This window comes from Mus musculus, chromosome 3 (genome assembly GCF_000001635.26).
Source record: "Mus musculus strain C57BL/6J chromosome 3, GRCm38.p6 C57BL/6J".
In the NCBI taxonomy this organism is placed as follows: domain Eukaryota; kingdom Metazoa; phylum Chordata; class Mammalia; order Rodentia; family Muridae; genus Mus; species Mus musculus.
In genome coordinates, this window is record NC_000069.6 from 127869688 (window position 1) to 127896323 (window position 26636).

The following is a 26636-nucleotide window of genomic DNA, read 5'->3' on the forward strand; positions in this document are numbered from 1 at the left end:
CATTTTCAAAATGTATTTAAAGAAATGCTTGTTTCAGTATAATAAAACCCCATACTATACATTAGAAACATGACTGGACAATTGGCTTTAATCCTAGAATATTACAAGTGGCTACTGAGTTCTAGATTTAAACATGTGATTTTATTCTGAAGTTTGTACTCTTCAATACAGATATCAAAGAAAAATTATTTGATTTTTTTTTTAAATAGATAGAAATTACTCTTTTGGGAGGAAAACTCCATGCCATGACAGAAAATGCACTGTTTTACATCTCAGAGTAATTGTTTGAAAAGAACTATAAAATTATGAACTTTTGGGAAAGAAATGCACTGAAAATGTCTCTAGAAAAACACATGCAAGCGGCTAGGGACAGTATGGCAGACACTGCCAGGCACCCGGCCGGCCGTGGGACTCACAAAAAGAAATTAGCACCAGAATCATCTCTAACTTTACAATCCCAGGAAGGCCTGAGTACAACACATAAAAACTTACATTTAACCCAAAAACGTTAGCAACAATAATAAATATATTATTTTCAGTTTGAAGACACTAGCGTTCTCACCTTCGCAGCACGACAGCGGTACCATTTACTTTGTTTTGGACTACGCAGAGATAACAGAGACAAATATATTCCCAAAATGGGATTTTTCAACTGAGGTGCAGGTGGAAGAGTTTTCCAATTAAAACTTATTCTTAGCTACAGGTCTCTTTTCCTTTCAACATGTTTTTATTGTAACTTTACAAGAACTACACCATCTCACTGCAACCCCATGCCATGCTATTTGCCCTGTTGCTGTTTTGTGATATTCAGATTTGGCATGGGAAAGCAGTATCTAACAGTAGGTACAGATCACAGGAGTGAAAAAGAGTTTTAATAGGCTAATATATAGTCAAAAATATATATATTCATCCTTGTTGTAACAAAGAGTTGAGTTTTAAAGAACACTCATTTATAATTTAAATTACAAAATAGCCAGTACACAATAGGAAATATGTCAAACTATTTTGGCTTTCAAAAAGCCCAAGTGTATATCAGTTACATACATGGCTATCAAATGTCTGGTGTTTTACTGCTGTACATAAATAATGACAAGGCAAAGAACGGCAACGAGTCCAAGGGCTTGCAGGCCCAGGAACCATAGCATAAGCCAAAAGAAAAGGACTACTACTGGTTCCACAATTCGTTCTCCAAAATACATCCTTGTGAAGCCCATGTTGAGGAGGTTTTTGTTCAGTTCACCAAAAAGTGTTCCCATCTTTTTGTAGTCATCTCCAATGGGTTCGCCAGAGTGGTTTTGTGGTTCTTCAATATCCTTAAAAAAAAGACAAACCAAGATATGGACATAAGAAACATGTAAATATCTCTAATAACAATGATCTTACTATCTTCTCCAAATAACTGGGCACACACTTCTGGTAATTATTTCGTAAACACTTAATAAAGCTGTCCACAACTCATGAGTATGTAACGTCACATGGCAGAGGTAGTCTACAGATGCAAGTAAGGCCTTGACTCTGAGGAGGAGCCACCCCAACCTGCCTCACGGGCTGACCTAACACAGGAGCCTTTTTAATAGAGAGTTGGTAAGATGCTGCGTTTCTTGCTGGAAGATGAAGGGAGGAGCCATGAGCAGTGACTATAGGCAGCCTGCGACACAGGAGGAGAAAAAGGACAGGATAGTATCTCTGAAAGGAGCATTTCCTTGTGACCTGGAGTCCTGATCTCCAAGAATATAAGATAATAACTTTGTGTCCCAGAACAAATTCCCAGTGTTCAGTCAGTCAGTGGGATGTTCCTTTGGATTGGCCTCTGTCTACACTTACTATTTATTTTTTTGTGTAGACTTAGCAGTGACTATATCCCCAACTAGACCATCGGTCTGTAAGACACGGGTAGAGCTCATCCACCTCCACTCACTCCGCAGATCCTGGAATTGCACGGAGGCGCCTGTGTAAAGAACGATGTCCTCCTCTACCTCCTGAGAGCCTGGCTGCAGAGCCCCGTTCTGCGGCTCTCCTGTTTCCTGAAGCACAGGCTTCCTGGCCACTCTAGCCTGGCGTCTGTGAACTAAAGTCTCAACAGTCCCAGCTCAGCTGGCTGGAGAATGGCCGGTTACTGTTTTCAGCCATTGTTATCAAGCTTCTGCTAGCTATGAAGGCTGGTGTGGGGGCTTTTGCACAGCTTCCTGTCAAAACATTACTGAGACTGTAAATGCTTCCTGTTAATATCATCAGGGGCAAATAAAGTTTTGAAACAGGATTAATTCTATACAAGACCAAAAGTCCACTGAGAAGTCAGAGCTGCAGAAAATCTCCATGTATACTCAACTTTATTCAAAGTGTATTGTTACTGCCCTATCTTTCTACAATTTAGAACACTACGCTAGTTCCTAATGTTTCCAACCCACTTCTGTGGTTTTAATATTTATTTCTTCAAAGGTTTATGTGTTGAGGTCATGGTATTTAGTATGATAGATATCAGGAAGTTAAAGCTTTCATAGGTTGAGCTTAGTAGGGAGGTTATGCCAACTGGGAGTTTGTTTTAAAAATTGGTTATTAATTCTTTCACGAGAGTTGTTAGGAAAGGCTTGGACCTTGTTCCAACCAAACTTTGTCTGTATCCCTGTCCCACCACGCAACCACTGCTCCTGAGACTGCATTCTACCTTGAGGGAAGACAGCCATGGTAGAACATGAATCTGCCTCTATCAGTTCATTTTGATTTCTAGGATCCAAAACCATTAGCTAAATAAAACATGCTTTCTTTTTAGCCTGTCTCTGGTATTTCATGACAGTAATGGAAAACTGACTAATAGAATAATCCTTTGGAATTTTGCAAACATTTCTGAGTTCTGGCTCCTGTTAGATTCTAGCAATAGAAAGTCCAGAGAGACACCACGCAGAGGAATGGAGAAGGCGACCTGTTTGGGTTAACCTTGTGGTCATTAGCTCCCCATTCTCTTCTGTGCTCCATGACACCCAATAGCACATTAACACACGCACAGTTGCCCTTGTCTGATATTAAGCCATTTCCCTCCATAGCAGCATCTGAAGAATCTTTGATTTACTTTGCAATTGTTCTGGGTCCACGTCTTGATTTCTCTAGTGTTTAATAATGTTAATAGTGTTTTTGGTTTATTTTTTAAAGTTATTTTTTTAAAAAAAGTTTAGAATCAATTGTTTTCTATGGATTCGTTCATTGTACTTTGGGTAGTTCTTGAAGGGTTCTAAGGTTTTTTTTTTTTTTTCATTCTGTATTTTGCGGGCTTAATATGAACAAAGCACCCAGATCAGATACAATAGGTATTTATTTTAATGTCCTTGTAAAATGAACTAAGTCTATGGATGTGCCTGGGGTTTTCAGGAAAAGAATGGGTGTTGTAGCACTTAATTCCAGCAGGGAATTCGTTAACTGTGAGCCTCGATGCAGCAACAGCAAATAGAAGGACCCTGTAGGAGCTGCCTTGAGTTGCCACTGAGATGGCAAGGTCGTACAAGTAAATTTGGGCAAGTTGTAGTTATTGTAGCCGGATTCTATTAATATATTATATTATATTACATTATATTATATATTAGGCATAAATATTACACATATACATATATATAAATAGAATATATTACAAATTCAATATTTTCAAACAAATATAAAGATATATTTTTTTCAAATATATACACACTGGAGAAAATAAGTACAATGAACAAAATAAGTATCAGCCAAATTTAATGAGTACTAAATTTTGCTACCTCACTACAGTATTGCTCAGTGTGGCCAACTAAAAGATTACTAGGAAAATGCCCCCTCCCCCCCAAAAAAACGTGTATTCACAAGTACAACTCTAGGAAAATATTAGATTCCTACAACGAACTGCAGTTCAAACAATTCAAGGAGGCCACCTACAAGCACAGGGAGGAAAAGGGCCATGTTGCTAAACTAGCCAGGTCTAGTGGGCCCCAGTCTGAGCTCTCTGCATCTATAGAGGAGTTTTGGGGAGGGCCCTCGTATATTTCTGAGGTGGTTACCTCCAGGGTAACTGTGATATCAGTAGCGCTATTAATGACGGAGCGGAAGTGGAGACACGGAGCACCTACTATGGACCAGGCATAGCAGCATCTGAAGAATCTTTGATTTACTTTGCAATTGTAAACACTATGCTACCTTGATTAACTTGTTAGAGGTGAGGAAGCTGCCACTCACGCTCAGCACAGACAGGTCCGTGGGCCACACCCTAGTCCCATACACAGCCAGTTCCTAATAGGTGCTGAATACCTCAGTTTTCAGATACATCTTATATATTTCATCTCTGAAAAACAAAGGCTAAGGTAGTTTGTTTTACAGAAGAACACTTTACTCATTAACAGAGCAAACTGAACATCAGTAGGATTCTTACTTTACATCTTTTCTCTCAGTTTTAAAGTAAGTTTATTAACCAGGAAAATTACTCAAGCTTATTTTCATCTTGTGCAAAAACTTAAGTGAGGTAAAGCTATCTGTAGACTTGTACAGTTTCATCGCTTATAGTGACTGGAATCCGCATTAAAATGTCAAAAGATAGAGAAGACAGAAAGGAAGACAGAAAGAAAAAGGACCCCAAGCCTTCTATCCATCATGAAGCAAATCCTCCTGGCAGGACTGGAATAAGACTGTCTACTGCACACACGAACAGTAACCCGAAGCACAAGGGCAGATGGAGCTTTCCCTGCTCTGACATTAATCATCTGTGTCTCTGCCAGACTTTCTTCTTTGTGTGTGAGGCTCCAATGAAGACCATTTGTCAAACAGACAGCTCCTTTTAGGGTTACACAGGACTACTAGAGAGTGTTCTCAGCAAGGCACTGACAGCCCTTGTTTGTTCATGATTGAAGACATACAGAGAAATATAAGAGTGACCCAGCTGACTCAAAATCCTTTTAAATGTTTTCTTTTATCACGTGTGAGTGTGTGTGTGTGTGTGTGTGTGTGTGTGTGTGTAGATGTGCATGAGTGATGCTTGTATTGGTATATACATGGTAGATGTATGGTGGTCAGAGAGTGATTTTGTGTAGCTGGTCCTCTCCGTTCACCTTTTTCAGTTCTGGGGACTGAACCTATGGCACTAGGCTTATGTAACAGGCAGGGAGCTTTACTGGTTGAGCCATCTTGCTGCCCTCAAAATCCTTAATAGTAACAAATTAAAGGTAAATTTTTAAATAATATTTTTGAGAAAAATCCTTAAAATAATTACATTAAGATAAAGGTCAAGTTCCATAAGCCTACTAATAAAAAGAAGGCACTGTTTTAAAATACTGCATACAAATATGCAGATAAACCACTGCTGTAAATATTCAGAGAACACATGACTATAGCAGTAAACACTCAGGCTGGATTTATCTTTGGTGACATGAGCCCATGGAAGTCATAATGAGGAAGGTGAATTTACGCCAGGATGTACACCAAATAAAAGAGAAATCCTTTCTGAGCAGGGTGACAGCGTGCGGACAGAGCTTTACTCATTTGAAGATGAGGTTTTTTTCAGTGTCACTGGCATGCTCGGATCTCTCAGCCGCTCTCTTCACTTACCTGACAATTTCTGATCAATCTGCTGTTAGCTTCACTGAGCTTCTCGGTATGTGGTGAGTTATTTTTCTCTGGTTGCTTTTAGGGTTTTCTGACTTTCAGCACTTTAACCACACATTTCACCCCCTCGTGTTTATAGTATGTAGATTTCATCCTCTCATGTTTATAGTATGTAGATTTCATCCCCTCATGTTTATAGTATGTAGATTTCATCCCCTCATGTTTATAGTATGTACATTTGCCTGAATTTTGTGTATACTTTAGAATTTTTAATCAAGTTGTAGAAGATTTATTTTAAGTATTATATCTTCTGAAGTGGAAATTTTTGGTCTCCAATTCTTTGGAGACTCAGTTGTGTCATGTGATGTTCTGTTCTGGAAACTGTCTTATGAGAGGATGTTTGTGCTGAAGCAGACATGTGGGAGGATGTTTTGCTGAGAACAGACATGTGTTTTCCTGGAAGCAGCCTGGAAGGGGGTATATTATGTCTTGCTAGGGCACATGCGTAAGAGAACACGTGATGTTTGGAAAGGGTGTAAGTGTAACCCAGCAGACAGTGGCATTGGTTCACCTTATCACTCTTTGTTGGTCATCATTGGGCTTTGCTGATGACACTGTATGATACTGGTTAGCCTTGACATTTTTTGATGGTCATCATTTGTCATGACCTCATTGAGAAATGCACCAAAAAACTTCTGGTGGTGTTCTAGTGGCTACTTGCTGCTTCCGCAGACTCAGACTGATTAGCAGAGCCTGGTGGTTTCTTCTGGACTGACCTGCCATTGCTGATTCGTGAGTAGTGTTTGCCAGTGGACTGAGCTGCTGCTACCGATTCATATGAATGGAACTGCTGAGGATCTTTACAACACAGACTGGATTTTCTCCAAAGAACTGTTTCTAAACAGGTCCCCATCCTCCTTTGCTCTACTAACCTTTCCTTTCCACTACCTCTGGTGGGTGGTGGGCTAGAAAAGAGCTTAAAGCATTTAAGAATCCTTATTTTGAAAAATCTACACCTCCATACAACCTTCTCTTTCTCAATATCCCTATTTCCTGTTTGTTGATGTGACTGAAATTACCCGACTGATCCTGAGATTTTATAGTTTTATTTTACCTATGCCTGGATTACTGTATTATCAACTCCAGAATTTTCATAAGAAAAACCTACTAAGTAAGTCTTTGGTTTTTTTTTTTTTTTTAACATTCTCTATTCTCTCTCCTCCTCTTCCTCTTCCTCCTCTTTCTCCTCTTCCTTCTCTTTCTTGTTTTCTTCTTCGTCCTCCTCTTCTTCACTTGTATGTTACATCCTAACCTCAGTTTCTCCTCCCTCCTCTTCTCCTCTTCTCCCCTCCCCCTTCCCCTCTCCCCCAGATCCACTCCTCCTCTAATCCCCTTCAGAAAAGAACAGACCTCCCAGGGATATCAAAGTTAGTTAGGATATCACACACACGTACACACATATACACATACACACTCACACATTATAAAAGAAAACATTTAAAAGGATTTTGAATCAGCTGGGTCACTCTTATATTCCTCTGTATGTCTTCAATCATAAACAAACAAGGGCTGTCAGTGCCTTGCTGAGAACACTCTCTAGTAGTCCTGTGTAACCCTAAAAGGCATACCAAAGTTAACAATAAAACTAGGGACATCCTCTCATATTAAAGCTGGACAAGGTAACCCATTAGATAGAAAAAGATCTCCAAAGCAAGCAAAGAGTCAGAGACAGCCCTTGTTCCCACTGTTAGGTGACCAAGACAAACAACCATAACATATATGTAGAGGATCTAGCGTAGACCCATAACAGCCTCCTCGATTTTCATTCTCTAAGTATGATTTCCTTCAATTTTTGTTTGTTTGTTTGTTTGAGACAGGGACTTACTTTGTAGACCAGGATGGCCTCAAGCTCATAAGAGATGTACTTGCCTTTGCCTCCTGAATGCTGGGGTTAAAGGTGTGTGTCCAGCTTGGTGCAGTTTTAAAAATATATCATAAAACTACTTTGTTCTTTTATGTGCCCTTTTATGAATTATATTCCCTTTGTCAGTGGAGGCTGAAGAGACACAGGTCTGGTCCCACTGGCCATGCCTACATAGAAAGGAGCTCTGTAAGGGTGCCGGGAGTGAAGAGGAAGAGAGACATTGGAGTACACCTTTCCACGTGAAAGTCTTGCTCTCCATCACACATTGGCATGGAGATGCTAATGCTGCACCCTGATGGGAAACAGTGATGGACTGTGGTGTCACTCAAATGCCAAAACACCATTCTTCAGTGTTAAGTAAGAATATTTTTGACCAAAATGTGATATTTTAAAAGTTACAAAATGCTTTTGTATTAACTTGAATAAAAATCAATTTGAAAGGAGTCGGCAAAATCTTAATATTAAAATATTTAGGTTTATATCTTTAAAGATGAGGTGTTTAACTGTCTTTGTATTATAGCACAAACTATTCTGTGGTTGACAAACAAGAAAAAAAAATAGAATACAAACAAACAAACAAACCCCCTAACTGAAAGGACTTTAGAACAACTTGCAATTTCAACTTGCCATATGGTGTGGTACAACAGGCTTCTTTTGAAAAACCTAATGTTGTCCTGTCAAAGGGAGACTGTTATCCTATTTATCCCTTCTGCAGGGCTGATCAATTTATTTGTGGACTAGAAAACAACTCGATCACCTCTACCACATAATCTTCTTTAAGCAAAATCTAATTCTTCATGGCCTTGCTCCTTTATTTAGTTGGGTGCATATCTTTCTTTTGGAGAAGAAAATAAAAAAAACAACCCTTGACAACCAATCAACCAACCTTTACTTCAATATTTAATTACTTGCAAGGATTAATTTCTTCCATTTTGTTTTTCTTTATCTCAAAAATGAAATATAGTGCTAACCTTGTAAACCAACAAGTAAATGAAATTTTAACTGTTTTTTTTGTTGTTGTTGTTATTGGTTTTTTTTGTTGTTTGTTTTTCGAGACAGGGTTTCTCTGTATAGCCCTGGCTGTCCTGGAACTCACTCTGTAGACCAGGCTGGCCTCAAACTCAGAAATCTGCCTGCCTCTGCCTCCCAAGTGCTGGGATTAAAGGGGTGCACCACCACCGCCCGGCTTTAACTGATTTTATAAGTTATTAATAAAAGTAAAGTTTGTTAAATAGCTCATGTTAACAGGTCAAAGTTTCAATTATATTGATTTTGAAAGTATAAAGAAACTGAAGAGAAGAGACTACATAACTTAAGTCACAATCACCTTATAGCTGGTGGAGGAAGATGCATTTAGCAGTGTGGTTCTAATAACCACATTCCTAAGGCCCTGTCTAACTGGCATATGCTTTATCACTATAAAACCAAGAGTGTGACTGTTCATATTCTATTGGCCTTAATATATTTGTATTTTACAGCAGTTTAAATAGTTACATGTATCTTCATCCATTTTATTTAGTAAAAGTAGTAATTTAAATTGGCCTTATATGAGACATGTTATCATATTGTACCTACACTCAACTGTGATACTTATGACTTGTTGGGATTTACATTTTTCTTAAAAAGCAAGCAAGCAAACAAACAAACAAACAACAACAACAAAACAAATCCAAACCACTCACTAACCTTGATCCTTGTCTGTCAGAAGAAAACAAAAGCAAGAGAAGTTGACAAAGAGTCCAGGCATGTAAACAGGACTGTTGGCATCCAACAACAGCAACTCAGGAGGATAAGGCAGGAGGATCTCCAGTTCTAAGGTCTTTGGGGGCAACTTAATGAGAAGACATGTAATAAAGCAAGAAGCAGTGGTAGGGTTCCCCAAAGTACCCTAAGCTCAACCCCAACTGCAACAAAAATAAGAGTCAACAGAAAAGACTAGAAGCATGAGAGACATCAGAAGCTGGTGATATTCCAGTTTCCTAACTATATATAGTAAAGAGAGAAATGTATTTCAGTCAACCAGAAATAACTACCATCTCTTCCCCCACCAAACTTTTCTTGACTTTGTAGTAATATACTTAATGATAGCTCAGAGCTAAGAACTTCTGCAGAGGGAGCTCCAGGGATCATGGTGAGGCTGCCTACAGGCATCATAATTTTTTTGTTTTTTTATAATTCATTAAAGTTACACAGAGATAAAAAAGAAAGAGCAAGAAAAATGAAAAAAAAGAACTTGGGAGTTACTTACTAAGGCCTTTTGTACTTAGGCCTTCTCTTTCTCCACTTAATCAACTTCACTATTCCACTCAATCTCTCCAAAGAAAGGTTGCTTTAAAAAATGTCTTGTTACCTTCTTGGGAGGAGACACAGAGGCAAAGCAACAATAGCATCTAACACTATAGTAAGGGGACTCGTGACTCTTTATTAAGCAGTTATGGATTTTGAAAACCTCTGATTTACTTGTACATTGGGTTCTTTTGTATTTTCCCCTTGAAACCTAGAACCTTAGTCTACCATTACAGTACGAGTTTAGACACTTGCTCTTCCTCGTTCCTCTCCAAGGGCTCCCAATCTCCCTGTTCTGTGGTATTGTAAACACTGTGTCCAGATATGTTGCTATAAGAGCATGTCTCATGGCTCCTAGTACTTTTCCCACATTCCTGAATCCTTTCAGCCACCTCTCATTATCTGTATCCAATTTCTCATGTGAATTGACCCAAATCTTTTTCACTTTTATATTCTCCTTCCTAAACATACTATTTCTGTTTAAGATTCAATTTACTATTCTATCTTCCTATGTACATGTTTATGCTTTGTTGTCTGTCTGTCTGTCTGTCTGTGTGTTTGTATGTGGAAGTGTGCATGAGTGCACGGCATGGGTATAGGGGTCAGAGGACAGCTTCAGGTTTCCCTCACTGCCTTGTTTAGGACAGGGACTCTGTTGTTATTCACTGCTGCATACACCCGTCTAATTGGCCCCCAATCTGGCAATTCTTCTGTCTCAGGTGCCTATCTCCCAGTAGGGGCATACTAAGATAGCAGCTGTATATGCTACTGTATCAGCTTTTTAGACTGTGGGTTCTGGGGTATCCAAACACAGGTTATCAGACTTGCACACCAAGTGCTTTGCCCACTGATCCATTTCTCCAAGCCAATTCATATATTTTATACTATAGCATATACGCTTACTCTGATAGTAAGAAAAGGAAAAGAAAAGATCTTGATTTGAACTAGAACCGATGACTATTAGGCAGGTTACACTTCCCTTGAGAGGTTGGCCAGAACATTTTACCTAGGCGAAGGCCAACTCCTAGAAGCACTGATGCTGCTGTTTGGGCTATCTGAATGTAATATACTGAAAATATTTTTTTAAATTTATGATTTGTAAATACACTTCTGGTGAGGTTTAGGACAGAGTTTTCCAGTTTGTACCTAAGCCAAGAAAATACAGTTTACAGATGTTTATAAGCTCTGTTGCTCCCATTTTAGAATGTCCTGGGACATTTATACAAATATTCAAATATAAATGGTCAGTGCTAGAATTAAGTTCCTTTTAAATTCATTTCTTTTCTAAGGCCTATAATATGATTTGTTTACTCAAAGTCAACAGTACTTATAAGCCTGACAAATTTTCAAAGCTTACATACATACTATTCCTACAATGTTTGGAGTTGCTCGTTATATCCTATACCATAGAAGCTTCATGGTGTGAACTGATCTTTCTGTCAAGCCTAGTGACTTGGCTGATTCTTTTCTTTGCTGTTCTGAAATAACAACTGTGCAATTCTTAAGTAAAATGTCTCAGTTATCAATCATTTGACTAAGTGGGAGAGACCGGTTTTAATGGCTTTTCATTATTTATAGCACTAAAGGATCTGCAGGGATCTACCCTTGTAGATAAAGAGAAGTGAACAGTGAGTGAGTGAAGGGCTTGTGCCTCAATGGGATGGCAGGTTAGAGTTGCCTCTGTGTGAGCCGATGAAGCAGAGTCAGAATATGAACAAATGCACCATATCCCAAAGAGAGAAATAAAGGAAGAGCTTGGGAAGCCCACAAAGGGAACAGAAACGTACCAGAAAAGATAGGAAAAACAGGATGGGCAACACAGTGTACTTGAACTCAGCTTCTGCCATGCTCCTTGGACAAGGAGGGGAAACAACGGCCTCCAAAAGGTAAGCCAGATAAAAGCTGGGTATCCCCACCCTCAGGACAAGTCCATGGCTTTCGCCATCCTCAGACCCACTTATGGGTTTTGGCTACACAGTGATTTCTCTGGCATATAGGTCAGTAGTAGAGAGAAACCTCATTTTGTCGTGTTCTATGATTCATAGGGCCTGGAACCATCCTGAGAGAGGAAGTACTGTTAAAAACTGACCATACAGGCCTCTGACCAAGTCAGGGAGACTTCATTCAGCTCGGTACAATTGCTGGGTGAGAGAGAGTTAGAAGACCTAGAGTCAGATACTGACAAGCCAAAGGTACAGATGGGAGGAAGCTGGCTCAGGCAGGGAAGTACACAGAACAACAGAACTTCACTGTCAGGTGGACCACAGCTTTCATAAGCTGAGAATAACCCTGGTGTCAGAAAGCTTAGAGTCCAAGGCCAGTGGGCAGATCAAACCCTGGAGCCACCTTATCTCTTATTCACTGCTGAAGTACTTGAGTGCTTAAAAGTTTCTAGAGTGTACTTGGTACCCAAGGCTACATCACTCCAGTGGAGTTCTGAACACTTGACAGAATGAAGATAGTCCCATGCGTGTGCCAACCTCACTGCTGGGATTGCCTCCCACATTCCTGATGCACTTGAAGGATACCCTCTAGCTGAAACGTTAGCCATACAGAGGAATTGTTCAGAGGTCCCTGGCATGGGGGGAGGGGGAGGGGGAGAGGGGGAGAGACCAAGAATCCACAAGTTCAACTGCTGCCCCCCCCACCCACTGAGCTTTAAATTGACGTTTCCACTATCTTGTGGGTATCTTTTTCTGACTCTTATGATTCCTATCTACTATTTTTACTCAATGTTTAACAGGATTTTACTGTTATGTATTACATTTAAAATTTTTGTTATTTCCCCTCATACATCTATCTAACATTACCTTACACTTTATCGGGCAGTCTCTTTTTCTTAGCCCTCTTGCCCTTTTCAGCCTTTGTACCCCACGATTCCCCTATATCTTCCTCAACAAGTAGTAGTGCTTTGGCTTTACTTTTGGCTCCTTTTTACACGTATCTAATTTTCATTATTGAACTTTCATCATTGAGATGTCTTGATTTCCCCCTTTTGCCTCCATCTCTTGTTCTTTTCTCTTCCCGTCAATGACATCCTACTCTTTTCTTCCTTATTGAGCGTTGCTTCTCTGCCTCTTCCTTTTCCATGTCATCTTCCTTTCTCTCATTCATTCACTTCCAAACATCATGTGACGTTAAGTGTTTCTTCCTCTCGGGTGGGCAGATGTTGCTGACACAGCGGCTTACTATGTCCTTGTGGGCAGTCCTGGGGCCTGAGCCTGCTCAGGCATCTGCTCTGCCAGATCCCATGTCAAAACACCAGAAGGGATAGCCAAACAAGAAAATGTTCAAATTGAAACAGAGGAATTTGAGAAATATAAAAAAGACGCTCCCAGAAGACCATAACTCCTCAAGTACTGAACTCAAAGATACTGAAATAAGCAAACTGCTTGATGAAAATTTCACTAGTTTTCTGGTACAAATGTTCAATTATCTGAAGGAAGGCACAAAGAAGCAAACAGATTTAGCTTAACACCTGGAGAGGAAAGCCAACAACAGAGAAGGAAAACCCAACAAAGGAAAAAATAAGCAATATGGATGAAAAAGTAACCAAAATGAAAGGTGAATCCAGCATAGAAATTGAGATCTTTGAAAGAAAACAACAACAAACCTATTCCCCAAGAAACCAAACAAACCCAAACCACCAAATAGAAAATAAAAGTTGGAAAAGAAACAAGTGAATCAAATAAAAACACACAGAATGGCATTGGCAACACGTGTGGTCAGGCAAAGGAAAGAACAGAGAGAGGAGAGACTCAGGACAGGCAAAGGAAAGAACAGAGAGAGGAGAGTCTCAAGAGTGGAGGACAGGGTTGAAGAAACAGTGCATGCAAACATCAAGGGAGAAAAACAAGCCTGACTGAAGTAATCAAAAATTCTGGGACATGATCAAAGCTAAGCATACATAAGATGGAAGGAAGATAAACATTAAAGATACACTGAATCTATTCAATGAAATTATATCAGAAATCCTCCCAAATTTAGAGAAAGACACAACATTCAAATACAAGAAACATGTAGAACCCCAAAGAGTTATGACCAAGTTAGAATTTCTCCATACTATGTTACAGTTTAAGATAAAAGTCTGGGGCTGGAGAGATGGCTTAGTGGTTGAAAGTACTTGCTGTTTTTCCAGGGGACCCCTGTTCTGCTCCCAGCACCCACATCAAGGTGGTTCCCAGTTGCTTGTTACCGAGTGTTGGGACAAGCAAAAGAAACTTATTTTAAGTACTACCATTTCATTTTCAGACTCCATTTAATCACAGGGAGAAACTAAATTCAAGGTCCCAGGCCCTAGAAAAGCTGGGGACTTCCCAATAGCTGAACTGCTTCTACTACAAGGAAACAGTTTTCTGAGCCCACACGTCTCAAGGATCACTTGTAAGGGAACAGATGTCTGAGTCCAGACATCTCAACGACAACTTCTTCATCTCACTGGCAAGGTCAAACTACATTCATCTTCCCAGGTCCTAACCTGATTGGTGAAAACTCCCTGACTCAACCACTTATGTCAAAATAAGGTTGGACAATGCTATAGCCAGCACTGCAGAAAATACTTAAGGAGTAGCTCACAAGAGAAGGAAGAAAGACTCTCATAAGAAGTGAAGTGAATGGAAACCCCAGACATGCTGGCAGAGATGGCTCTTTTGGTATTTGGTACAGTAGATATCAAACCAAAAGTCCTAAGAAAAGCTAAAGGAAGCTACCACATATTAAGATGAATAATTCCTCAAGAATATATAAAGCTTTAAATAAACATACACTCCTAATGTTGGGGTTTCCAGTTTCATAAAACAAACAAGGGCTATAATGGACATAAGGTCAAATGGAGCTAGATATAAAAGCAAGGGTGATGCCCACATGCCATTCTCACCTCCAGTTTGGTCGCTAAAACAAAAATACAAGGAAATCTCAGTTGAATTAAAACAAATCAAATGGAAGTAAGAGATATTTTCAGAATATTCCCCCTAACAGATATAGAATACACATTTTTCTCAGTAGCCACAGATTGACCCTCCAAAACAGAATGAACTTTTGGTCAAACACCAAGCTTTAACAAATGTAAGATAATTAAAATAATTTCTTGCACCTTATTGGGTCACAGTGGAAGAGAAGTAGAAAGCTTTAGGAAGAGAGACCACAGACAGGCTGCAAAGCTGCCCATGAGGTAAAGTGCTTGGTGCAAACATGAGAGCTCAGGCTTGGCTCTTGCACCCACACAGAACGCCAGGTGTGCTTGATAGACGTGTAACTCCAGCATGGAGACTTAGAGACCTGTGGTTTCCCTGGGGATGTTCTGGCCAGCCATCTGAGCCTGATTGGTGATTAGTGACCTCCAGGTCCAAAACACAAGGTGGATCACTGTCCTAAGGAATAACACCCGAAGTGGACCTCTGCTTTCCACACATGTGGATGCATACACCTATATATGTACAAGATATATACAAATAAACACACACACACACACACACACACACACACACACACACACACACACACACTGGGAACACAGAAACTGTACAAATGCTTAGACACAAACAAAACACTCTTAAATGACCAAAGGCAATTTAAAATTTCATAAAATCAATTGAAAATATAAGCACAACCTACCAGATCTTTTATAATGAAGTAAAGACAATTCTTTTTTTTTAATTACGTATTTTCCTCAATTACATTTCCAATGCTATCCCAAAAGCTTCCCACATCCCCCCCCCCCCAACTCCCCTACCCACCCATTCCCATTTTTGGCCCTGGCGTTACCCTGTACTGGGGCATATACAGTTTGCCTGTAGTAAAGACAATTCTAAGAGGTAAGTTTATAGCCAGTACCAGGCTGTTTCTGCTCACTCTAAATACAGTTTGATAAGGGGGAAAAGTCTTTGATGACTATACATCAGATGAGATTAACAGCAAGGACATATAAAGAACTGCAAAAGTCAAATACCTAACCCAACTATCAGTCAATAGATGGGCAATAAACTTTAAAAAAAAAAAAAAAAGGAAAAGCATATGGCAAAAAACCTTGAAAAAGTGTTTAGCATCCTTACCAATTAGGAAATGAAAAGTAAAACTGACATTTACAGAAAATAGTTGGAACTGGAAAAACCATTATGTTAAGAGAAATAAGTCAGACTCAAAAAAAAAGACATAGTGTTGTCTCTTACATGTGGAACCTAGGTTTAAAGCTTTGTGTGTTCATGTGCATGCACACATGTAGGTCTCAAGAATAGAAAATCCATCATGAGGCTCTGGAGAGGCAGAAATCTCAAGGGGGCAGGAAGAGGCTAGCTGCAGGCATAGAGGACAGTGGGAGTCGGTGGGCGAGAGGAACAAATGAGAACCCAGGGCAATGATACAAATGTGTGAGTAGGCCATATGGAACTCTTTACTTGGTATGTTAATCTTAGTAATTAATACAATAGGTTTATCATGATTCTTATGGAAAAAGCATTTTGAAAAGTAGCACATATAACATTGGCTTTATCAGAATCTATTAATTGTTTTAGGTAAATGATGGTGTTGTAAAAAAGAAGTTTTCTGCTCAGAATTACAGTTTATAGTTATATTCCAAAGTAAAACATTTTCCCATGGCAAGTTTTGCACCTGCATTTTATGCCCTGCTTGTGCCAAACTAGCCTACATAAACTTGACAATTTATTAGACCACACTCTAGCTCTTGGTGTACCTAAGTACCATGTAACTTTGATTGTCAACCTCTAACTCTGATGGTTCATAATCCTTGATTTAATTATCATGTAAATTTTCAAAAACAAACAGAGCCTTTAGTCAATTTGGTCCATCTTAACAAATGGTTGACTGAGAATCACAAGCAAGGCAGGTGCTGTGAGGTCCACACAGTAACTCCCTGCACCAAGCTGCTTTGTGTATAAAGAAAAGAAAGGTAGGGAGAGAGGCTCGGATTTAAACACGGCTACTCTCTCTCTCCCTAATCATAAGAGTCGCAGTCCTGAGCACAATTTCTGAGCTCATGCACCCCTTCAGATTTCTAGACTGGTATGCTCAACTGCAGCCCATCATTTCCTTGCAGACACCCTGAAACCCCAAATTTAACACGTTCAGTGCCAAGCTCAGTCATTTGTTTTTTGTTTTGTTTGTTTGTTTCCTACAGAATATCCTGCCTTCGTGGCCAGCACTATCTGAAGTGTAACTGAAAACTCTGCTGGTCTTTCTAGACATCCTTTCATCCTTTCCTCACATTTGCCAAGTCATTTCCTTCTGAGATCATATTACTTTATATACTTTCTCTCAGTAGAGATTTCATTTGCTTTAACGGTATTATTAATGCTTATGTGGTTTATTCAATGGAGAGGCTTTTTTGAGACCGGGTCTTATTTAGCCCAGGTGGTGTCAAGTTTGGTATATGGCCGAGGATGATTTTGAACGCCCTGTAATCCTTCTGCCTCCACCACATCCCAGGTACTGGGATTACAGGCATGCACACCACACTCAGTTAAAATGTTTAATTTTGAACTCGTTGGCCAAGAGAAAATTATACTTGTTTTCATCTCTTCAGAAGAAAAGTTCCAACAATTTAAATTTGATCCATGTCACTTGACCTTCACTGTCTTTCTTTGCTTATTGGCTATTTGTTCAATAAACTTGTTCAGTATTTTTATCTCAGACACTTGCTCATCACGAAGATGCTATAATTAAGCTGTGTGCTATTAGTCTCTTGAAATTGAACACACACACTGTAGGACTTCCCGAGAATCGGCCAGCCAGGATTGAAGGCAGGGACTTCTGACAACAAACCCCGAACTCATTCCAACAAAAAGTACCACAGTATTTTTAAAAATATGTTGTGTGTGTACTAATGTGCTTTACTCAAAATAGCGTATCTTCTTTCTCACTCGCATCCCTTCTCAACAAGGAATCAGACCTCTAAATCTTTTACTGCCAAAGTTATAACCAGGCATTAAAAACAACAAATTTTTAACAAATGTATTACGAAGTATGATTATAACTCAAGAAATGTATTTAGATAGATTTATTATTTTATGTGTACTTATTTACACCTAAATGTGTATACATCACATGGTTGCAGGTGCCCACTGAGACCAGAGAAGGGTATCGACCCCTGGAACTACAGGTAGTCTTGAGCCACCCACACAATGTGCTGGTGCAACCAAGCCACACCAAATTCAGCGGCAAACTCTCTTAACGATTCACTGAGCAATCTCTCCAACCCTTCAAGAAATACAGTAAGAAAGAAAAGAAAAGGAAGGTAGCTAGGTAGGTAGAAAGGAAGGGAGAGAAACTGACTAAAACAAGTTCAGGGGCCAGGAAGATGACTCAAAATGTAGTAAGCAAAGGTGCTTGCCACACAAACCAGCAATATGTGCACAACCTCAGGACCCACTCTAAGCTGGATGGATAGAAATGACTCCACAAAGTTGTTGTCTAACCTTCACTATCACATATACCCCTGCATATACATAGTGCTGATTGTAATAATTAAAAAGCATTCATGATTTACTTACCCTTTGATCTTTCCAGAAGGATTTGAACTCGCTACAGGAGAAATAAGGAGTAAAATAGTAGTGTAAGATAGAGAAGCGAATGAATGGTGAGAATCTGGACTGGGGAGCTGTGCTAGCCCAGTTACTAAGAGGCAACCTCCTACTTGGCTCTACCCTCCCGACGAGTCAGAGCAAAGCCCATCTGAGTAGGATCAGCCATCACTCAGTGGACCCCTGTGTGTGTGCTCACTCATTCTAGCCAGCAGTCCCTCCCACACCCACCACTAGCCACCTTGTGTGCTTTAATGCACGGTCTCCCCTCGCCCCAGGCATAGTACCAGATTAATTAGAGGAGAAAGTTGAACATATTTTTGTTTATTTGTATGGCAGCCTTGATAATCAGGGCCTGGCAAATAGGTGACTCATTCCAAGTTTTTGATTGACTAGATTAAAAAGCTATCAAGGAAACAAATGCAAGCAAACACAAAACCAAACAACAAACAAAGCAAAAACTTTCTAGGATACAGTCATTGTAATAATTTTCTAAACATGAGATGTTCAGTATGATATAAGTGGATATAAGTGGATAGGACAAGCCCACTTTTAGGATATGGCCTAGTTTTTAGAACAACCAAAGTTTTAACAACAGTAATCAAATATAGAGTGCCTAAAGACTTTGATTGAGAAACATCCAGAAATATCACAATTGTTATGCCATATTCATTACCATGTAAAATGCACTGTAATAAAACTAATCAATACAATAAATAAAGGGGAGAGAACTAAATATGAAGTGTATTCATTTTATAATATACCTTATACGCTCTGCCTAAGGTTAATGAATGCAGTTTCCTGTGTACTTGAGTTGTGACTGTAAACTCTCTTGGAGGACTTGAGGTACTCAGTGGACAGATACTCAGCCTGTTAGGCACGTTTCCTGCGTTCTTCCTGTGGTGCACTAGTGTATCCTACAGTCTGGACAGTAACAGCATCTACTCACAGGGAGCCAGATCAGGTTTCTCACCAAAAGACTTTGTATGAATTGGTGATGGAAGAAACTAGCCAAAGTCACACAGTTTTCCTACAATGTGACTTTCCTTCTCAAGACTCACTTTGTAGTAGTGTGAGAGTACTTTCTCATATTTAAAAAAATTACCTCTGGAAACTATGGGATGAGAAATTCTCAATCAGATTGAGGGAATTGGCAATATGCAAGACCTCAGATTTAAATTCTCTACCTCTGTAGGCATTCTGCACATCTATAGGTAAAAATATGAACAAAGGGATTAAAAATAATTTTTACTAATTGGAAGAATGAAAAATATTCCCTATTTTTCCCTACAGGGAATTCCTTTAGTTCCATCTGGTATTACAGAGTAATATATCAAAGGAAATATAACAAAAATTTAATTTTCTTAAGAATGTTCCAATAGTAGATATTAATGATTTTGTTCTTCATTTTTCCTAAGTTCAAAAACTTGTGCTATGTTTTCCTTTGATCAGAATTCTGATAAGCTGCAGTTGTTGCTGTAGGAAAAAACAGGCACAAAGCAGGTCATTTCCTCTTCCTGTGCCAAGATTAAGCACAGATGCCAATGATGTTAAATGAAAAGAAGGAAAGCCCTTTAGATACAAGAGAATATTAGATTATAGAGTAGAAAGTATATTTTCTATTACATTCATTGAAAATTTATTTTATGTATGTAGTCTAATTTTCAAATGTCTTATCAATTCCCTTACATGCACACCCATAACTAACGTTTTTTTGCAGATAAGTGGTTGCTATCGAAGAGCTGTGAGCCCAGAGCAGACAAACCTAAAGACAGGAGACTAAGGTGCAGGGAGGCACAAAGATAAGGCTTCTACTTATGCTCCCTGAGCCAGCCTGACAGCCATGGCGTCTTCAGTTGGCCCTTTAATCTTGCTTTATCATTTCTCCTAAGTAGGGAATTGAAAAAATGTCATCTGGGATTATTTTTGCTCCTGTCAAAAATTATTGACAAACTGGGGAGAATCAACTTAAGATCTTCATTTAAAAGGAAAACAAAACAAAACAAACCTTGTCTCAAACAACAACAACAACAACCCAACAAGTTGGTAAGGTTTTTTCCCTTAGAGAATTATAAAACAATTAATCTTAGAGAATATTTACTAAAATGAAATTCTATGATGCTACTAGTTGAGGCAAATAAAATTGAACCAGAGGGAAAGGTGAAGAAGAGAGCATGAATTAGAGATAGGGAGCTAATACTTACTGAAGGCCTACTGTGTGCTGGGCATTCTGTGTAAAGTATATCTCAGTTAAGAGGTGGACAGCACTACACCTATTACAAATGAGGAAACTGGTCATCAGGCTCAGGTTGATCAAGCAGTAATGCCAGGCTTTAAATTTAGAATGACCACACTATAAGTCCTGTGCTGCTTCTTAAAAATGTCAACAAAGAAGACATGGGAAAAGGAGAATGTGGTACAGGTGAGTGGAAAGGAATGAAAGTGCCATGGGAGAATGAGCCCAACAGGAAAAATGTAGAAAAGAATGTGGAGGAGAGAAAAGGCAAGTTAGCGGAAAGAGACACAGAGATCAGGGATTACCAATTGGGATTATCTGATGGAAATATATATACTCTTCAAGACAAGAAATAAACTATTTTCACCTCTTCTGAGGGGGTGGGGGTGGGGGGGACACAGACTAGCATGGTAATTACTCACAGCACTGAATCCTCCTTCCCTGTGAATTTTTGGGTAGCATTTGGCATGGCTGACATTTTTTAAAATATTTTTTATTATTATGTATTTTCCTCAATTACATTTAGAATGCTATCCCAAAAGTCCCCCATACCCTCCCCCCCACTTCCCTACCCACCCATTCCCATTTTTTTGGCCCTGGCATTCCCCTGTACTGGGGCATATAAAGTTTGCGTGTCCAATGGGCCTCTCTTTCCACTGACATTTTAAGGCAGATAATACTTTGCTGTGGTATTGGTTCCCTTCTATCACTTTGACCAAAGTCCTTGATATAAACACCTTAAAGGACAAGGGTTCATTTTGGCTCACTGGTTGGGATTTAGGATGCAGAGGGCATGGGAGAGAAGTTTACATCAGGCAGCCAGAGCAGACAAAAGAGGCCTCTAGGAAGGGGTTTTCCTCAGCTCCCAGTGTTATCACATTATGAATCCATCTGGGTGAGAGCTTTATGATCTACCTCTAACCTTCTGTGACCTTGCAGACTACCCAGAGGTATGTTTTACCAGTGTTCTAGGCATTCCCCTTTAAACAGAGTCTCACTCACACACAGTCTAAACTGACCTTGAACTCACTGTGTAGCCCGGGCTAGCATGACAAATGTGCACTACAGAACCGAGTTTTCTCTCTTTCTTGATCCAGTCATGTTGCCAGTCACAACCACTCATTCCAAGGGGACTGTTTTCTACATTATAGGCTGTTTAGCAGTACTCCTGGACACTTTGATGCCTGGTAGCACCAACTACCCCATGTATCAACAATCAAAGGTGTTATTAACACAGTGTCACATGGATCCTAACACAAGACTGTCTTCAGTTGAGAACTACTTACTGACTATCTAAACTCAGTATTGACACAGTATTGTCTGCAAGCTGCTTTTAAAAGATGTGAAGCAGTCTGGTATAGACAAAGTCCTAGTCTTGAGCTATATAATCTAAGGGAAAGCAGCAGAGCTATAAGAGACCAGTCACCATGATGGTGACTCTGTATGTAAGTTAAGAGGACTAGCTTTGGAGTTTAGAGACCTGGGTTCTCCTCTGCTCTGGTACCCCTTACCTTGTCAGCTTACGTTGCCTGTGAACTCTTGCCTTACCAAGAGTTCAAATATACACTTGAGGGAGAAGCTGTTAAATGGCTTCCTTACATACATCTATTACTGATCTATTAGTACTATCCTAAAGGGCCATTATAGTGAATGATATGGGTTAGTGCACTTGTATTCCCTCTATTTCTCTGCCAAACCGTGGTCTGTGGTCATAGCACTGCACCACGTGAGACTCTGGTAAGAGATGTCAAGGGTCAGACCCTTACTGAAAATTAGCTACATCAAAATCTTTGTTAGCCAGAGATGACAGGTCATGCACGTTAGCTGAGAGTGCTGCCACAGCCGCCCTCCGCCTGGTCTCTCGGTTAACTGTGGGTGTGAAAAACCTTAAAGACTACTTGTCACATTTCTTCTCAGTTCCGGTTTGACAAAGTGGCTCCCGCAGCTAACACCTGCATGCTAGCTAATGCACTAGGGACCTCTCGAAGAAAGCTTTTCATACATTATTGACTCCTGCGATCCACCCCTCCTAGGAAGCTGGCATAATTATCATTCTCATTATACAAATGGAGAAACTGAAGCCCACAGAGGAGGGTTAATTAACTCACCGAAAGCTTCAGTTCTAAGTACAAACCCATCCAGAATCCACACGCAAACCCTACCTCTAGTGACAGATCAAAGGTTACCCCATTATTTTCTGAATCACCTTTGAAAACCTTTGATACGCACTGCCATAGAAGTCCATCTTCTTACTTACTTATATTTCTAAGTCAGTATCAGTCTTTGTAAAATTCTAGGCACTGCGACAGGTGAAAAGCAGAAATGAAGCATTGTTAGTTATTTTGAAGGAAGCAGGGGGAATCTCTGTGAGTTCCAGGGTAGCCTGTTTCACATACTGAGGTCCACACCAGCCAGAGCTGCATAGTGAGACTGCCTCAACAACCAAAACGACAAAAAGCAGGACATCTGTTGAATGCACCCCTTGGGGTGCTGCAAGTCGCTTCCAGGAGCTTGGCTCTTTCCAACCTACTTTCTCCACTTGTAGGAATCTATTTCAACATCAACAGAAGTGTGATGATTACTAGCGCATATTTTTTAGACAGTATTATTTATGAAACAAAGTTTGAAGTCACCTAAGTGTGCACTGTTAGGGGAATGGACTACTGGGAAAATCTAAAAGTCATTCTTTCATGGGATTTTTCTAATATGGGGGAAATAATGCTCACTTTCTTTTCCTTTTTTATTCTTTCTCCTCTCATGTATTACATCCCACAGTTTCCTCTCCCTCCTCTCTTCCCAGTTCCTCCCACCCTACTACCTGCTCCCCCAGATCCACTCCTCCTTCTTTCCCTTCAGAAAAGAGTAGCCCCCCCCCCACAAAGGGAAAAATCAGACAGAAAACTTGGCTGAAGCGCATGATGTATACATGGGTACTTAAGCCAAAACAGATACAGTAACCCCAAAGTGCTGGACTTCAGGGTATCACTTGGAATAATTCCTTACAAGTATTTATTTTCTTCACATGTATTTTAGAATTCCTGAAATACATATTATGTATATAATCACAAAATTAATATTAATAATTCTAAAGTCAATTTGGGAGTCATGGGATTGCCCCCATGCTTTCTGTAAATACAGCCATCTCAGGTTATCGTGAATCGTAATCTATGTTGTATATGAGCAAATGCCACTGACATTACAGACATGAGTAAGACCTAGAGAGGTTTAGCCTTCCAGCCGTCCAGCAGGGGACTCATCTTCCACAAAACCACCAGGCAGTCACTGTCAACCATAGACTTGGATCATCTCTCCTGAACAGAATTACAAATTCATGTGGACACAGCTCTCTAAGTCTAGACTCCCCGGTTCCCTGGATAGCTACACACATTACTCCTTCTCTAGAATTCTTATCTCTCTTAGAGGCTGGCCTTGTACTTCTCGTGGGACACAGCTTCTTTTTCTCAAGGCTTCCTTTTTAAGGAATCCTTGATTTTAACAAGACCTCTTTTGTCACTCATCCCGCCTGGGAAAGGATTCAGGCTGAAATGCTAGCTTAGCTTTTCCTCAAATGGAGTCTCGGCTAAGGACAAACTGTAAAGTATGATGCTGACAATATGTTAGTTACAAATAAACCACCTGTATCCACAGCCGTGTTTCAGAATCTCAGGACGTAAAGTGAAGGTGCGTTCTGATCGGGCGTTTTAGCAACAACAAGGCAGAGGGAAAAGAAGTTTTGGATACATGTTTATACAAGTCTTCCAGGTTGAGGGAATGGGCCTTCCAGACAGAAGAAAGGCAGAGATGGGAGAGATGTATGAGGAGACTGTAGGCTGGGAACTAACCCAGCCTGCTTCTTATCAGAAAAGGAAACAGAAAGCGAACAGGATAGAACATGTAAGATTAGGAACTGACAAAAAGCAGATTCTGGAACCCACCACATTGGCCCCGCCCAAGAGAAGAAGGCATTGCAGAGGGCTGTGGCCTTCAGTTCCCTCTCAATGTCTAGGAGGCTGAGGCTCTGGAAAAGCAACTGAATACACTAAGCAGAAAGACGGCAGGAAAACGGCCACTGCCTCCTTTCAACCTAACTAGTTTTGCTTCCATTTTGGTTTCTGTCATTGATTTTCTATGGAAAAATTCTGTGTAAATTTTAAATAGTTTAGAAAGGAATTTTCCAGAATTATTCAATTTATAATTTGGAGTTCTGGTATCCTTAAAACCAATCCAAAAAGAAGAACAGGAGAATATCTCCATGATGAAAAATTAAAATGACTTTTTGGAATGTTTTATGTTGTTAACTCTAATTCTCCTTCAGATAGTATGTGTACAAAAACAGCTCTATCTATGTGACATTGCATGGATTTTTAAATTTCATTTGCAGGTTGTAAAAAAAAAAAAAAAAAAAAAAACCAAAACAAAACCCTAGATGATAGGCTTTGTGATACTGTTGCCAAACGATTGATCACAAAAGTTTGCTTTCTGCATTATCGAGTTGGGCTGTACCAGTTCTGAGCTCCTGATAAGAAGTTCCCAGGTGCTGATATAGTAGGATCTCAGGTGTGTTTTTTTCCATGAGTGTGAGGACTTAAGAGTATACAGGTAAAGTATGTAGCAAAATTACAACGACACAAGCAACATGCAGAAGCAGGCAGGAAAATGAAATTTCATAGTACAATAGAGGAAGCAGGCATGTGATAGGGTATCTATTCTCTAGAATGTATATTTAATTTTTTGTTTCATCCCCTTTCCTTGTTCTAGTAACAATATCAGTAAGACTAGAGTTCCTGGCGCTGTCCATGTCATTGTATTGCTAAGGTCCAGAGATGGTTAAGGGAAGGATTTCACATATGCCATTACAACCATTTGCACATTTACTTTTGGAAAGGGAGTTTTAGTTGCTGGCTGTGTTTTCCAGTTGAGCAAGAGTAAGAGGAAATCAAGACCTTCTCTATTGAGACATGCATGGTACAGTTTGGTAAGAACACCGCCCGCAAGGGCACCAGCAAGATCTCCTAGCTACCAATTTATTTGCTTCAGTCACTGGCTCCTATATTGTCACATAGATGAATAATTACTGTCTACACGGTGATCAAGCCCACATTAGCATTATTTTTGTTTCTTAAGTAATGGGTTTTATTAATGTATTTAGTTATTAATGTACTTAGTGATATTAGAGGACAAGTTACAGGTATTATTAACTGATGATTCCAGAAGTCTAGGCTTACTTATGTGATTTCTAAAGGTCTTTGTATCTGGGGGATTTTTGAGTAGCTAATTACTGTACTGCCTGTAAAAAAAAAAAAAAAAAAATCGTCCCACGTAGAACTCCATCTTTACATTCAACTGCTAGTCTAGTCTTACAGATATCTGATGTTATAATTTCCCTTAGTCTTCTCAATGATATCCAATTCTGAGAACTTTAAAAGTACCCAGTTTCCTTATTATGTCTGTTACTAAAGCTTCCTTCCCTTTGGTGCTCACAGCAGGCAATTTTCTTTTTTTTTTTTTCCTTTCCACTTCTAAAATGAAGTTCAGCTCTGCTCGGTGGTGCTGTGAAACTTGCTCTGGGAGAGTCCCGGTGTCACCTAGGCACCGACCCGTGCTTCCCGATCCTCTGTGCGGGCCGTCCGCCCACCCCGTCCAGGGCGCGTGCAGTGCTCGGAATTCGAGCGCACGGCGCGCCCACGTAGCGCAAGTTGCCGGGTGGTTTTGAGGTGAGGCTCCGGAGGGCATTTCCACCGAGCCCGGCCCCGCCCGTCAACCGCTCGCCGCGTGCCCAGCCGCCACCCCGCGGCCCGCGCGCCCGCGCTCACCTGCTCGCCCTCGTCCTGCGGCCGCCGGCGCCGCGGGCTCGCCCCGTGCTCCGGCTCCTCAACCCGCCCGGCCGGCGCCGCCCCGTCCTCGTCGCACTCCCCGCCGGCGCTGCCGGCGCCGCCCCGCAGCAGCTTCCTGGCCGAGCACATCCCACCGCCGACTCCGGCCGCCCGCACGGCTGCCGCTGGCCACACCGGGACTCCCGACGCACACGGGAATCCTTAGAAGCGCGCCCGCCGGCCTGGGGGCCAGAAGTGCAGGAGCCGCCCGCCCCTCCTGTCAGCCGCTC

The 26636-nt window shown here is 40.4% G+C and overlaps 1 protein-coding gene across 1 annotated transcript; it reads right to left on the minus strand.

The window, feature by feature from the left end:
* Fam241a (family with sequence similarity 241, member A) lies at positions 1 to 26636 on the minus strand. The gene is made up of 2 exons (NM_027482.3): positions 26347 to 26636; positions 1 to 1313 (listed from the first exon to the last, which is right to left on the minus strand). The coding sequence occupies exons 1-2, from the start codon at positions 26494 to 26496 to the stop codon at positions 1068 to 1070; spliced, it is 396 nt and encodes a 131-aa protein (NP_081758.1). The 5' UTR covers positions 26497 to 26636; the 3' UTR covers positions 1 to 1067.

Bases quoted from the DNA above. Each gene is read 5' to 3' on its own strand.
- Fam241a (NM_027482.3), bottom strand. From the start codon at position 26,496: ATGTGCTCGGCCAGGAAGCTGCTGCGGGGCGGCGCCGGCAGCGCCGGC. The intron at 1,314-26,346 runs GTGAGCGCGGGC...CTTTTTTTTAAG, and splicing joins CGCAGGACGAGGGCGAGCAG to GATATTGAAGAACCACAAAA.